General features: G+C 42.3%; 1 protein-coding gene across 2 annotated transcripts in view; it reads left to right on the top strand.

Annotated features, from left to right (window-relative positions):
* The window catches only part of ATRN (attractin), a 156754-nt gene that overhangs the window by 39332 nt on the left and 101351 nt on the right, over positions 1-16071 (top strand). For both annotated transcript variants that reach the window (XM_035005963.1, XM_035005964.1), the window contains exons 2-4: positions 110-193; positions 4780-4893; positions 12121-12249. In XM_035005963.1, the coding sequence (XP_034861854.1) occupies positions 110-193; positions 4780-4893; positions 12121-12249 (327 nt within the window). The remainder of the gene's footprint in view (positions 1-109; positions 194-4779; positions 4894-12120; positions 12250-16071) is intronic.

Genomic DNA, 16071 nt, shown 5'->3' with positions numbered 1-16071 from the left:
CATTAATGTACCCACTATGCTTAACTTGTATTGAATTGAGAATTAAGAAAGATATTGATATGTGAAATTTTGATGGACTTAAGTTTTTTTTTTTTAATTTGCATTACAGATTAACTGGATCTTCTGGGTTTGTAACAGATGGACCTGGAAATTATAAATATAAAACGAAGTGCACATGGCTCATTGAAGGACAGTAAGTAGTAATGGCTGGTTTAATTTTTTTTTTTTCTGAGCTCAGTGTGGCATTACTTTTTTTTACAAGCACAGTTAACAATCTGTAACATAAAGTACTTAAAAATATTTTTCATTTGATAATTTTTCATCTGACAAGTGAATTTGATTTCATTTTTCTTAATCTTCATTGTTAATCTGAAAAAAGTTTTGGGTTGGATTTAAAGCTGTGAATGAATTATATACACCAGAAATTTGTATATTGTCAATTATAATAGTTAAAACTCTTGAATATTTGAAATGGTTTGCTTAAAGCAGTAGAAAATTACAATATTATATCATTTTTTGTAAGTACCTATTTTTATTGGGGTCAGGAAAATAAAAATACCTGTTACTGTTCAGATGGCTTCTGCTCTGGGCCCCTGTACCCTTCAGCTCTTGCCTTTGCCTTCTTCTCTTCATGGCAATTTTTTTCTTTTTTAAAGTAGGCTCCACCCTGGACATGGAGCCCAGTGTGGGGCTTGAACTCATGACCCTGAGATCAGGACCTGAGCCAGAATCAAGAGTTGGTTGCTTATTTGACTGAGCCACCCAGGCAGGCGCCATTCTTTTTTTTAAAGATGTTTTATGTATTTGTCAGAGAGAGTGAGAGAGAGCAAGCACAAACAGTGGGGAGCAGCAGGCAGAGGGAAAAGCAGGCTCCCTGCTGAGCAAGGATTCCCGATGTGGGACTTGATCCCAGGACCCTGGGATCATGACCTGAGCCAAAGGCCGACGCTCAACCAATTGAGCCACCCAGGAGTCCTGACAGGCGCCATTCTTAATGGCAAATCTTTAAAGCAGCGTTTCTCAAACTCTGTGGTCTCAGGACCCCTTTACACTCTTAAATTTTGAGAATTCCAAGTAATTTTTGTTTCTGTGGGTTATCTGTGTTTATTATATAATAAATTAACACTAAGGAAACTCTTCATTAACTCATTTAAAGGCATGATAAACCTACTCTATGTCAGCACGTGTGACATATTTTTATGAAAAAGGAAACCCTGTATTTTTAAAAAATCAGTGAAAAGAATGGTATTGTTTTACATTTTTGTACAATCTCTTGTGTCTGGCTCCATAGAAGATAGCCAGATTATTATATTTTCTTCTGCATTCACTTTGTTACAATATGTTATTGTGGTTGAAGTATGTAAAGAAAATTAGTCGTCACTTGAATATGTAGTAGGAAAAGGAAGGATATTTTAATAACCCTTCTAAATAATTTTGGATGGTCTTCTTTGATACTACATCAAAGCTTGACAAGTGCTGATTTCTTAAAAGTAAATTGCAGTGTGGAATCTGAAACAATGTTCATGAACTTTTAGAACTTAAGTTAAAATCTGTTGGTTTTCTTGTACTTTGGAATGGCTCTTTAACCCTTGCATGGTTTTGTAACAGGATATATGGGTTATTTGGAAAATCATGTTCACTGAATTATGCAGATCTTCCAAATTTTGATATATTTCATGATATAATGTGAAAAATCACTTGGTTAGCATCACCATTAATCTCATCAGAAAGTTTGAAGCATTGAGAATTTGCATCTGGGTGGCAGATGCAAATTTTCCATAACTAATTATTGCTTGAAAGCTTACATTTTATCTTTGGCAACAAGTACTGTCAGTTGTTTTCTTTGAAGTGATAGACTTGCTTTGTTCATTTTTTTTTTTTTTTTAAGATTTTATTTCTTTATTTGACAGAGAGACAGCGAGAGAGGGAACACAAGCAGGGGGAGTGGGAGAGGGAGAAGCAGGCCTCCTGCTGAGCAGGGAACCTGATGCTGGGCTCCATCCCAGGACCCTGGGATCATGACCTGAGCCGAAGGCAGACGCTTAACGACTGAGCCACCCAGACGCCCCCTTTGTTCATTTTTAAGAAAGTATCTACCAAATATACAAGTCTGCATAACCATAGTTTGTTAGTTGTTCTTTTAAGTAAAAACGATAGATGGCATTCTGGGGGAAAAAGCAACTAGTTCAGCTCACCACCCAAACGATTGCAAAAGTGATTTTCCTTGAGACCACTGTCCTGTGTTAGGTAGCAGAAGTGCTTTGTCCGTACTTCCTGTCTTGTCAGGTGGGATATTCAAAAGATGTGTACTCGTGGGTCAAGATTTAATGAAATTAACAGTTTTTACCACTTAATAAAGATATCCTTCCATGAAACCCATTTTTCCTTTCTCTGTGAGCGTGTAGTGGTGAAGAATAACAGTGATTACTGGTCCATTTTGGTGCTTCCGCCTCACTGTCCTAAGGTGCCGGCAGTTTGTTTCTCCCACCATCACTCCTGCACCGTTAGTAAATGCCAACGTGCTGATAAAGGCACGTGATATTTTAGGATTATCGTGAACATAGATTTGACCTCATAGACATTTTAGGATTATCGTGAACATAGATTTGACCTCGTAGACTGCCCTAAAAGAGTCCCAGGGCCCCTCCCGGCATTGTGAGGCCCATAGCTCGAGAACTGCTGCTCTAAGGAGTTGTTTGCCCCTATGCTTCCTATCAGTTCGTTCCTATCTGACGTCCTTCTGCAGCATTCCTCTGAAGGTGCTCTTGGTGGTTCCTCCTCAGCCTGAGCAAAACCTTTAACTCCTTCTGCCCCTTATCCCCATATTCAGCCTGTCCGTAAGTTCTGCCCGTTTTCCCTCTAGAACGTCTTCCCACTCCATCTCCCTTCTTTTCATCTTCATCTCTACAATTGTTGTGAGACACCAACCATCCTGTCTTTCCTGGACCACTGTGATGGCCTTGAAATTGGCCTCCCAGCTTTTGCTGTTGCCCCTCGCCCATCTCTCGCTTCTCATCTCATGTGGTGTCCTCTCTTTGCTGTGTTCCAGACACACTGGTTTTCTTCGTGTTGCTTGGACACATTAACCCCTTTCTCACTTGGACTTGAAGACTCTGCTGTTCCCTCTGTCCGAAACATGGTTCCCTATTCATTTCACACGGCCTATTTCTTGTCGTTCTCATCTCTTCCAAAGGTTTCTGGGGTAATTCCCTACCACCTGTTGTACACATCACATTCCTTTCATATCTTCACGGTAGCCATCATCAGCTGAGTTAACTTGTTTATGAACTTACTTAGTTGTTTGCTTAGAGATGTTAGGTAGACGAGTGTGGCGTAGAGGGAAGGCCTAGGCTGGAGACATATAATTAGGCATCACCAGGATATAAACGGTGCTGATATTACCAAGAGGTTTTTGAGTGGAGTGTTTGGGTGGAAGCCAGGTTTGAGAGCGAAGAGGGTGAGTGGGATGTGAGGAAACCGAGAAAGCAAAGTCTTGTGTGGAGGTTCACTCTCTTTAGCAGAGAGAGGTAATAGCTGGAAGGAGAGTTGAGATTTGACGTTTTTACGTTTTGTTGTTTTTTGTAAAATATGTGGTACTTAAGGAAATTAAAATGAGGATGTGGAAAGTTCTAGATGGGAGGGAGATGTGAAGTGTTTGAGAGATGGACAGAGGAGTGGGTGGGTGTATCTGTTTTGGAAAACGGGGAGTTGAGAGATTTTTGTCTGGGTGCTGAGCTGAAGCAGGGAGGTGGGAGCGAATGGTTTGAAACCGTAATTGGGAGTGAGCAGCAACTGTGCAGAAGGAGAGAGAGAATGAGTAGTAGCACTGCTGGCAGACTTGAAGTGCCAGGTGGAAGTTGGTGAGCTGTGACCGGTCCCGAAAGCAGCCTACGTGGTGGTCTTGAGGACCTCTGGAGGACCCAGTGGTAGGCTTCGTTTTCTTTGCATTTAATCTAAGTCAGAGCAGATAACTGGTGTCCTCTAGACCGGGCCTTTGCCAGGTAGTTCCATGCAAACGCAGAAGGGTAGGCAAGTATAGAGAACTGGCACTTGTGTTTGTGAAATGACACTGGAATCTGAAGTTGAGTAGGGAAGGAAGTGCAGAAACAGAAGGGCTAATGGGTTGATTCACAGGCTGTTAAAGAACAGCCACTGTATGGACTGTAAGGCCCAGAGAGGCATAGACCATGGCGATTTTGTTTGGAAAATCATGTTATCTCTGCACATAGTAAGTATGAAATAAATCTTTGACAAATGAAGGAATGTCGTTTATATGCTATTCTTTATTTTTTATTTTTATTTATTTCCTTATTTATTTATTTAAAAGATTATTTATTTATTAATTTGACAGAGAGACACAGCGAGAGAGGGAACACAAGCAGGGGGAGTGGGAGAGGGAGAAGGAGGCTTCCTGCTGAGCAGAGAGGCCAATGCGGGGCTCAATCCCAGGACCCCGGGATCATGACCTGAGCCGAAGGCAGACGCTCAACCGACTGAGCCACCCGGGCGCCCCGTTTCCTGACTTTAAAAAGAAATCAGTTCAACAAATATTTGTTTGTATTCCTCACATGGGGCTAGTGTAGTTGCTGTTTCATGTCAGTGAGGACGTAACAGAGAATAAACAGTACACAAACAGCCCAAGGACACAGGAAATCAGGGAACTAATGTGCCCTTATTTCTTCTCTCCCTGTAAGTTCTTTAAAAATCTATCTCTATCTTCTTCTCACATATTTTATAGTTATGATGGTTATTATAAACTGCTCTTTTTGTTCTTTGCAGGCCAAATAGAATAATGAGACTTCGTTTCACTCATTTTGCTACAGAGTGTAGTTGGGACCATTTATATGTTTATGATGGAGACTCAATTTATGCCCCACTAGTTGCTGCCTTTAGGTAAGTTTTATCACATAAGTACTGGTTAATCATTATTAGATTTTTGAATTCAGACTTACGTCCTAGATTGCAAACTTCTGTTGTCACTTACCACCTTTATTTCACGGAGAGGGTACTAGTTCTGGAGTCCTCTGTCACTTGTGCGCTAGGCCTGACTTGGTTTCCTGTAGCCACTGGGTAAGTTTCTGGGCCGAGTACTGGACCCCTCGTTTCAGTTTCCTGATCTATAAAATCGTGGTAGTAGTATCAAGTTTATATTTAAAAAATGTTTTGTGAGTAGTATATTGGATATTATTTCTGTGAAAAATTTAAATCGTGAACCTTGATCCTTGTGTTCCTCATCGCATAGGCCTTCAGGAGTTATTTATTGAATCCAGATCTAGTTTGTGTGTGTGTGTGTGTGTATGCATTAATATGGGTGAGGAAAACTTTTTGGAAGAATACACAGAAAATGAAGAGTAGCCTGGGGAAAATAAGGAAAATACCAATTATGTATTTTTTTTTTAGCAAGTGTATTCTCTATTAGTAGTTAAATGAAACAGCTTAACACTAAATATATGGAGTGTTCTCTGTTGTTTTGGCATTTTCGTTTTTATTAACAATAAGTAGCTGTGTTGCTTATTATGTTTTTGAGTACATGGGAATTCAAAACCATCCATTTTTCTTCCTTTTCCTTGATAGAGGATTTATAAAATACATTTTTCTAAAATGTACATCCCCTTAGAGAGCCATAGCTGTCAGTTTTTCATCTGCAGCTGACTTTCTGGATTTCTTTCTCTCAGACATTTTCTTTCCCTGACTTTATTTTTATTTATTTATTTATTTATTTAAAAGATTATTTATTTATTAATTTGACAGAGAGACACAGCGAGAGAGGGAACACAAGCAGGGGGAGTGGGAGAGGGAGAAGGAGGCTTCCTGCTGAGCAGAGAGGCCGATGCGGGGCTCGATCCCAGGACCCTGGGACCATGACCTGAGCTGCAGGGAGATGCTTAACAACTGAGCCACCCAGGCGCCCTGTTCCCTGACTTTAAAAAGAAATCAATTCAACAAATATTTGTTTGTATTCCTCACATGGGGCTAGTGTAGTTGCTCTTTCATGTCAGTGAGGAGGTAACAGAGAATAAACAGTACACAAACAGCCCAAGGACACAGGAAATCAGGGGACTAATGTGCCCTTATATTTCTCCACTTCCTTTGGCTTAGAATTCTCTCCAGCATATCTTTGAACTGAGAACCAAGGTCATCTTCTGGGTTTCAGAGGTTCACTAATGGAGCCAAAGAACAGGGTCGATAGGCCATGCTAAGCAGTAAAATGTCATTGTCCAAGTGTGGGGTGTACATATTTTTATGCCAGAATTTGAAACATACCTTGGGTTATGGCAGGAGGCACCCCAGACTTCAACACAAGCTTGAAAACTGTCTATATTAAGATGTTATCATGGTAATACTTGCTGGGGGTTCACTTGACACTGAGTTCATGAATCGAGATTCAGGAAGTCCCTATTGTGTGCCAGGCACTATGACTCAGCTTGCCAGTGGCCCTTGTGGGAACATCAGCCAAGCAGGTGCATCACCGTGTGGCTCCCCTGGACTGTGTATTTGATGAGCACACATGTGAAGCAACACCAACAACAAAGCAAGCAGGAGGGTATAATTTTTCTAGTCCGTGACTTCGGAGAGAAGCCAAAGTAGATGTACAAATAACAGGAAGGTTTTTATGTCTCTCTAAAAGAGCTGGCTAACTGATAATATAAATTAACACATTGATTATTTTAAAATTTAAACTTATATTTAGTGTGAAATTTCTAAAATGACAGAAAATCTGTGTCTAAAAATTGAAATTTGCCTGAAATACAAAACCCCTAAAAGCAGTGACGTGCAGAACACCTTGAAAACCACCGTTGAAGCCTAAGGGCGCCGTCACGAGATGGGGGCTGAAGAGTGCTGCTGGATCAGGAGAGCTTTAGAGGGAAGAATCAACCCAGTGGTGATGTGCGGGTTGAGGGGGAGGGAGGGCAGAGTGGTGAGAGCCTGCTGACACACAGCCCAGCTAATGAGAAAAGAACCCCGTGGGATTTAGAAGGAGGGGACTGTGTATGTCAGTTCTGCCCAAGTCCCCGTGTCAACTCGGACAGGTCATGTAAGTGCTCTAGTCCTCAGCTTCTGCCTCAAGTCCCAGTGTTGTACCATGTTTCCTCTGAGTGTGTTGCAGACTGCGAAGTTCCATTTGATTCTGAACTGGTTGATCACATTTACCTTTTACATATTGAAGTTCTGAATAAAATTGGTGTATCAGATCAAGTTCCATTAGCAGACAAATCTGAGAACCGCCAGAGCAGGATTCTTCCAGCTCTACCACATTTTGATCTTGTGGTGCATCCAGTTCAACAAATGTGTAAATGTAGCCCCTTTGTGGAGTAGCTCCTCTGCGAGGATCTGTTGGGGATGCAGAGATGGTAGTGGTGATGGAGTGGGGAGAATGGTTTTCCTTTCTGAGAACTTTCTTCATCAGAGCATTATTCCTTTTAGAGTTGGTTGTTTTTTCTGGGGTCGGGGTAGGGAGTCATATATTGATAAGGCAATTGTTTAGACCATGATGAAGAGCTGTTAGAAGAGCTTTGTGGAAGCAGGAGTCCGGCAGTTGTCCAGCACTCAGCTGACTCAGTTGACGCCGTGGTCAGACCACGGCACACACAGAAGCAGTCAAAGGCAGGCACCTCACAGGTTCGTGGACCTTCCTTCACCAGGCAGAAGTACAGACCCTGCCTAGCCCCGTCACCAGCCTCTGACCCCTGACTTTAAGAACCTGGCTTCCCTTGCACATCTCCCTGCCCTTGAGGGGCATCTAGTCTTGCAGGGAGACAGGTGTGTCAAACCTAGGATCACTAGGAAACTCGGCTGGTGTAGTTGGTGAAGGCAGGGTGTGCCCCAGGTGTGTTCAGAGAGCCCATGTCTGCCTGGCACGGTTCTAATGAATTAAGAAAATATTTTTGAACAGCGATTTTCAAAAATGGTTCTTACCAATGGTTTAAAGTAGAAGATTATACAGAACCCCAGGGCAGTTCTTGGTTTGCTCAGGTTGAACGAGTGGCTGCCACCTAAGCTGTGGCTGCCTGTATTTATCTACCTGGGGACAGGAGATGGGGAGGGCGGTGGGAGGCGGCTCAGGGTGACAGTTGAATGGCACGCCTGCAGCATCGCTTTCTCACCCACACACTTTCCACTGCCTTGCGTGCTGGGGTAAGGCTGTGTTTGTATTCATTTACTGTAGAAGTTTATTTTTGTCATAAACCGGTTGTTTTATTTTCACTGGGAGAAAGTGGCACATTCCAAAGCTGTCACAATGTCAAGTTTTCAAAGTGAAAGGAAGCCAATGCCCGAGTCTCTCTGACAGTGGGGAAGCTGACCCCCTTTCTCCAGCATCATGGTCATCTGGTGCAGACGGCCCTCCCACCCCTGCCGTGACTCTGTCCTTCCTCCCTCCGCCCGTTCTTGCACCCTTAAATGTCCCTACCATATGAATAATAAATACCATGAGCCATCGCTTACTGAGCACCTACTAGTGTGAGGCAGTGTTTCAGCACTTCACGTGCTGTAATAGTTTGCTTCTCATTATATTGCTGTGGGGCAGGTAGGATTTCTGCCCGTGTGCATTGGAGGACACTGAGGTTCCCAGATGTCCATGACGTGCCCAGGCATGTGGAGTGAGGATCAACGTTCCCATCTCTGGTCCTGAAGGTCATGCTAGGAGAAGAGTGCGGGTCTTCCACATGTGACTGAAGCCCCCAGTCATTCCTGGGCAGGTGTTTCTTATGAGAAGATTACTTGCAACGTACCTGTTTTGAGGTGGCCCTCTTACAGGTACTTCCCTGTTCAGCATTTCAGGGGGTTCTGGTACATAAAATTGATGAAAGCATGATGATGATGGTTGAAAACTTCATATAGGTCTCTAATCAAAGGTCACCTTTCCCAAGAGGCCTTCCTTAGCTGTCCCTTTCTAAAGTAGCACCTTTTGTTCTTTCGCTGTTTTTTTTTTTTTTTTTTTTAAGATTTTATTTATTTGTTTGACAGAGAGAGACAGCTAGAGAGGGAACACAAGCAGGGGGAGTGGGAGAGGGAGAAGCAGGCTTCCCGTGGAGCAGGAAACCCAATGCGGGGCTCGATCCCAGGACCCTGGGATCATGACCTGAGCCGAAGGCAGACGCTTAACGACTGAGCCACCCAGGCGCCCCTGTTTTTTTCTTTCCATAGCATTTACCTCTGCCTGGTGCTACATATACACACCTGTGTGTCGGGGCAGGGGGTATATCTAGGTATATCTAGTCGTTTCTCTAAGGTGAATTCCGTGGAGGCAGGGTGTTCTTCACTGCTGTGTTTCTGATACCTAGATCAGTGCCTCACCTGCAGCATTGGTAAATATTGGTTAGTTGACTACATGATGCAAAATGCTTCACTGTTTTGTAAATCCCGGAGCACCTTTGGAGTTCTTGAGTTCCTAGAATTCTGTCTTTATATTTAAAAGTCTTATTGAATGAAAATCCCGGCCCCTCCTTCTTTTATCTCGCTTCTGTATTCTTCAATTTCATTATTTTTATATGCACTTATCTAAATATGTGTAAATGTACACATACACTAGGCCCGTTGTTTTCCAGCTTGTTTTTTCCCCTACTTATCAGAATGCCTTGATGAGCTCCTTGTTGGGTTCTGCAGACTTACAGATAAGGAATGATTCATTCATCTGACACCCTGCAGATGAGCATTTAGGTGGTCTTCTTCTTCCCCTTCCTCCTCCTCCTCCTTTTTTTTTTTTTTTAAGATTCTATTTATTTATTTGACAGAGAGAGACACAGCGAGAGAGGGAACACAAGCAGGGGGGAGTGGGAGAGGGAGAAGCAGGCTTCCTGTGTGGGGCTCGATCCCAGGACCCTGGGATCATGACCTGAGCTGAAGGCAGATGCTTTAACGACTGAGCCACCCAGGCGCCCCTCCTCCTCCTTTTTTAATTAGGTAATCACTATGCTCAACGTGGGGCTTGAACTCATGACCCCTAGATCAAGAGTCACATGGCCTGCCAACTGAGCCTGCCCCTAGGTGGTTTTCAACCTGTGCCATTTTGAATAGTGCTGCAGTGAGGATTGTTGTATATTTGTCTTTTATACATGAACAAGTGTTAGTTCTACAAAGAACTTAGAATTGCTAGGTCACAGTGAATGACCACTGAAGATTGTCATAGGCCCTGAGTGGGGAGCTTACGTGATGTGTGCTGTAGGAAAGTAAGGAGGCCAGTGTGGCTGGGGTTGAGTGAGTGAAGCGAAGAGAGTAATAGATGAGATGTTTGTTCATTGGGTGGGGTTGTGTGTGTGGAGCAGATTGCATAGGGCCTGGTAAATTCAGGTTTTCACTGAACATGGTGGTGGTGGTGATAGTGAATTGATAATTGGGCAAAGGATGTGCACATATGAAGAAATGCAGAAGGTAAGCAAATAGGTAAGTAAGTAAAATGATTAACCTCAGGAGTGTAAAAGAAACTCAAAACCACAGTATAAAAGAATTACTTGTTTATAGCAGCAATGTCCACAATAGCCAAACTATGGAAAGAGCCAAGATGTCCATCAACAGATGAATGGATAAGGAAGATATGGTGTGTATATATATACAATGGAATATTATGCAGTCATCAAAAAAACCCCCGAAATCTTGCCATTTGCAATGACATGGATAGAACTAGAGGGTATTATACTAAGTGAAATAAGTCAATCAGAGAAAGACAAATATCATATGATCTCACTGATACGAGAAATTCTTAATCTCAGGAAACAAACTTAGGGTTGCTGGAGTGGTGGGGGGTGGGAGGGATGGGGTGGCTGGGTGATAGTCATTGGGGAGGGTATGTGCTATGGTGAGCGCTGTGAATTGTGTAAGACTGATGAATCACAGACCTGTACCTCTGAAACAAGATAGTAGGAAGGGAAAAATGAAGGGGGGGATATCGGAGGGGGAGACGAACCATGAGAGACTATGGAATCTGAGAAACAAACTGAGGGTTTTAGAGGGGAAGGGGGTGGGGGGATAGGCTAGCATGGTGATGGGTATTAAGGAGGGCATGTATTGCATGGAGCACTGGGTGTTATACACAAACAATGAATCGTGGAACACAACATCAAAAACTAATGATGTATGGTGACTAATATAATAAAATTAAAGTTAAAAAAAAAAAGAATTACTTTTCATTTACTAAATTACCAAAGCTAAAATAGGGCTGGTAGTCAATACTTCCTATTGTCAAGTGAGGTAGGTTGGACCTTTCCATTCTCTCTTTTTTTTTTTTTTAAAGATTTTATTTATTTATTTGACAGAGAGCAAAAGAGCACAAGCAGGGGGAGCAGAGGGAGAGGAAGAAGGAGGCCCTCTTCCGAGCAGGGAGCCTGATGCAGGACTCGATCCCAGGACCCTGGGATCATGACCTGAGCCAAAGGCAGATGCTTAACCATCTAAACCACCCAGGCGCCGTCCATTCTCATATTGATGAGATTTCAAGTTAGCATATTGCTTCTGGAAAGCAAGTTGGTTTTATGGATCAAGAGCCTTAAAGCCATCATTTAGACCCTTTGACTTGATAATTTTTAATGCTCTCTAGACACCTAGCAAATACATTGTGTGTTGGACTCTGAATGAGAGGGGAAATGCTTATGGTGTATTTCTTGTAAAATAGAATATAAGATGTTACATGGTATCAATTAGGCAAAGAAAGTACATCAGAATGAGAAGTGTTAGGATTGTGGGTGCTTATCAAGTTTATTTATTTATATTTTTACTTTTCATGCTTTTGAGTAGTTTATATTTGGCATTCATCAACTCATAAGGTTTGTTACTTGCTGTGATTTTGAAGGTTTACTCAGTTTTTCGAAGAAGCAACATAAATAGTTTTATATACAAAAAAAAAAAGAAGAAGAAGAAGAATAGGGCCATTGAGTGCAAATGTCATTAGAAATATTACCCAGGATGGAGAGCCTAGCGAAAGATTCACATCTATTCCTCAGAGGATTCAGAACTGGATCCAGAACTAATTGGGTGGCGTGATGCATTTATCACAAGAATTTGCCCCTCTTCCTGAGAGTGTTTTTTCAAATTCTAAGGATGAACTCCAGTTTTGAATTTGTGTGCTGCCATGTGCCGTGCCTGGTGACCATGCTTCCCTTTGTAAGAAATGTGTTTTCGTTTCAGCGGTCTCATCGTTCCCGAGAGAGATGGCAACGAGACTGTCCCTGAGGTCGTTGCCACATCAGGTTATGCCCTGCTGCATTTTTTTAGTGATGCTGCTTATAATTTGACTGGATTTAATATCACTTACAAGTAAGATATTTAAGTCTAATCTTTGTGACTTTATTCCAAGACTGTATTTGTTTTAACAGTAAGAATGACTACCATATACTGAGGGCTGCCCATGTGCCAGGCATTGCAATAAGCAGTATGCATGGGTTTTCTCATTTCAAGTTCTTTTAAAAACTCCGTGGGGTACGGGCACTGTGTTTTCACTTGTTCTATAATTGAGGAAACTGGTGGGAAGTGGTAAAATACATTGTCATAGTGCTGGGACCACAATTTCAACCCAGGTCTTAACTGCTTTTGAGCTTCTCCCAGAAAAGGGGCATTTTTCTGCTAATGGATGAAGACATTGGGGTTTCTTGCTAAGTGCAGTTTAACAGATCCTAGTAGTTTTCATGTACTCAGTGGTTGGCCCACTGATGAGGACTTAGTTGAGGTTACAACGGAAATGTAGACAAACAGACCCAGACAGCTTTGGGAATTTGTCGTGACAGGAGAGAGCCTAACTTTTGTCTTTGCGTTTTTTCCTCTTAAGAAATGTTTGTTTTCATAAGTAGTTAAATCCATAAAGTGCCCTAAGCAAGAGGTCTCTGATAAAGAGCTTCTGTGGCCCACAGAGCCTAAGATATTATTTGGTTTTTTTACAGAATAAGTTTGCCAACTCCTGGCAGAAGCAGTAAGCTCCCTGTATAACCTTTATGCTGGATTCCTTTTCTGCCAGTTTTCTCAGGGTCTCCAGATTCTTTCAGGCCTATCTAGAGCCATCTCTGTCTTGCTTGGTTTGCTGATTTAGCTTTTCAGGTGCCCTTGGTTTGTGACTTGGCAGCCTGGGCAGCATGTCAGTACTAGCAAGGTGATTTTTAGTGAGCCAGGCAGGCATAAAGGCTGGTTGAGGGGAAAGACTGATGAGTCTGGTTGGGTACATGTGAGATGTCTAAGCAGGACATTGGTATTCAGATCCAGGGCCCAGAAGAGCTGTCAGGGCTAGGGATATCCTCTGGGAATCATTGGCACATGGACAGTGACTGGCTTATGGGGCGTGTGCACATGGAGGGTAGGGGCCATAGAGGCAGCTAAAGGGCAGAGGAATGCCAGGGGCCTGAGTTGTCACAGAAGCTTGGAAAAGAAAGTCTTAAGGAGGGAACTGACAGCTATGAGGTTGAGTAAGCAGAGCGTGCCCTAGGTGACCCTAGCTGGGGAGGGTGGAGGCAGGGGCCTACAAGGGGCATAGTTCAGAATGGAAGGTTAGAAAGTCACAGCATCGAGAGTGGGACACTCTGGGAAGAAGTTCAGCTCTGAAGGGGAAGGGAGAGGTTTAGGCCAGTACTTTTCAAACTTCACATGCACAGGGATCTCCTGGAGGGGCTTGTCAAGACACGGATCCCTGGCCCTTCTCCAGAGACCATAGTTTGACAGAGCTGGGGCCTGAGAATCCAAATTTCTGATAAGCTCCTGGATGATGCTGCTGCCGCCTGTCCATGATCCATACTCTGAGGAGCATTGCCCTAGCCATTCATCTAGGCCCCATTCTGGGCTCCCTACAGATCCTTTTTTTTTTTTTTTAAGATTTTATTTATTCATTTGAGATAGAGACAGCACAAGCAGGGGGAGAGGCAGAAGGAGAGGGAGAAGCAGGCTCCCCGCTGAGCTGAGAGCTGGACGCTCGATCCCAGGACCTGGATATCATGACCTGAGCCGAAGACAGATGCTCAACCATCTGAGCCACCCAGGTGCCCCTCCCTATAGGTTCTTAGGCACAGTTTTCCCTCTTGCAAGGCCCCTCATTGTAGCAGCCTTGGGGGAGAAGAGAAACTCCAGGAAGGGAGCACCCCTAGAGAGAGGGCAATTCAAGTACCCCTTGACACCGGAAGCCCTATGCCCCAACCCTGGAAAGCTCTGCTAGCTCTGTGGCCATTATCTTCCCAAGAAATGCGTGTTATTCTTTTTTTTTTTTTAATTTATTTTTAAAGATTTTATTTATTTATTTGACAGAGAGAGACACAGCTAGAGAGGGAACACAAGCAGGGGGAGTGGGAGAAGCAGGCTTCCCGCCGAGCAGGGACCCCGATGCGGGGCTCCATCCCAGGACCCTGGGATCATGACCTGAGCCGAAGGCAGACGCTTAACGACTGAGCCACCCAGGCACCCCGAAATTCATGTTATTCTTACCCTGATTGGTGTAGGGGAGGCCTTGATCTCTTCTGGAGACCATAATTAGTATTTATTTGTTAAGTGGAGGAATGTTGAGGTTATCCTAAATTTTACCAGCTTCTTGGTTACAAGATCTCTGTTCTTTAAAAAGGAGCCCTAAACCATTTCGGGGCTTTTAGACCCTTTGAAAAGCCAAATAAAACAATGTTCTTTATTCCCAGAAGAATGTCCAGAAAGACATACATAAAACATTGTTATCATTTTCCAGGTGTCCTCAGGTTGCATGAATCCTAGCTTTGGGCCGACCTCAGCTGGGGGACCCTTGAGAGTAGTACCCAAAGCTACTTCAGTGTTGCCAAATTTTCTTTTCAAAGAAGAAAAAAATAGTTATATTTTATTTTCACACAAATTGGCTCTTCATCTTACTTCCCAGTCACATTTTAATATAAGACTAATTTTCTCATTACTCCAATTTAGACATACAAGCAGATGTTTTGATGTATTACCTGCCACTTTCATTTTTCAGAGATTCAAAAATGATTTTTGTGTTTTGAGATTTTATGTAACTTTAAAAAGTGCTCGTAATTAATTTTTGGCACATGAAGTAAACGTATGCCTGAGGGCACTGGAGTGGAGAAGTTGAGGGGCAGGGGAAGTTGCAATATTTGCCCTCCTTCAGCTTAGAAGGTGCTAAGGGTTACTGCCTCCTCTTCCTTTTTCAGTAACATTAAGTTTTGTTTGTTTGCCGTTCTCTCGTATACAGTTAATAAGTGTGTCAGTAGGAAATTATAATTTGACATATTTTTGATGTGAGGCATAAGGGTGAGCACATCATGGCAATGCTTTACTACAGTTTTATTCTAGGCCTTTTATAAAAACAAAGTGGGTTATTGTAGCCATTTTACTGTAACAAGTCCAATCTGCGATTTAAACTTTAGTTTTTATAAACTGTTGTCTTGCAAAGGCCTTTTTCTTAATAAAGATGAAATTGAAGCTTCTCTTCTGTGTTTGTATTATTATAGAGACAGTAGACACCACTTTTTAGAGGCCTATAAGAATGTCATTCAGCTTTTTTAGCCAAATACTTTGTGTACTTATTCTGCTTACTGGGGCTTGAAAAGTAGGTATACACATTTCTTACATTCTAATTACATAGATTATAAAAATACTGTATATAAATATTTATAGTGTCATAAACTGATATTTGGGTGTAGGTGTGAACAGTAATTAGCTTGTTTTTAATAACTGATTCCTGATTTTTTGACATGCTTTGCTACAAAATTTCTTTTTAGTTTTCTTCATAGGCCTTAGAAGAAACCATCTACACTCTTAGAAGTATCCTGATAGTTCGGTTATTGCTCCCCCCTTTAAAAATCTGAATTATGTCTTCTCAGAGTGCTGTCACTATCTTAAGTCATGTTATTATGCGACACATTAGTTAAACTATTGAGTTAAACTGGTCCTCCCTTTTCTTCCATCTGACATGAGTAGATAAACTTACTGAGGAATTTTAAATACACCAATCTGGGCAATAATCTTTAATTCTCTGAACTTTCAGAGACTGTCCAGAGGTATACACACCATGAGGATGGGTAATATATATATTTTTTAAAGTTTTTTTTTTTTTTATTCATTCAAGATACAGAGATACAGAGAGAGAGAGAGAGAGAATATGATCAGGGGGAGAAGTAGAGGGAA

Source organism: Mirounga leonina, unplaced genomic scaffold, assembly GCF_011800145.1.
Source record: "Mirounga leonina isolate KUSES-001 unplaced genomic scaffold, KU_Mleo_1.0 Mir_150, whole genome shotgun sequence".
In the NCBI taxonomy this organism is placed as follows: Eukaryota; Metazoa; Chordata; class Mammalia; order Carnivora; family Phocidae; genus Mirounga; species Mirounga leonina.
This window is presented reverse-complemented; position numbering and strand designations above follow the sequence as displayed.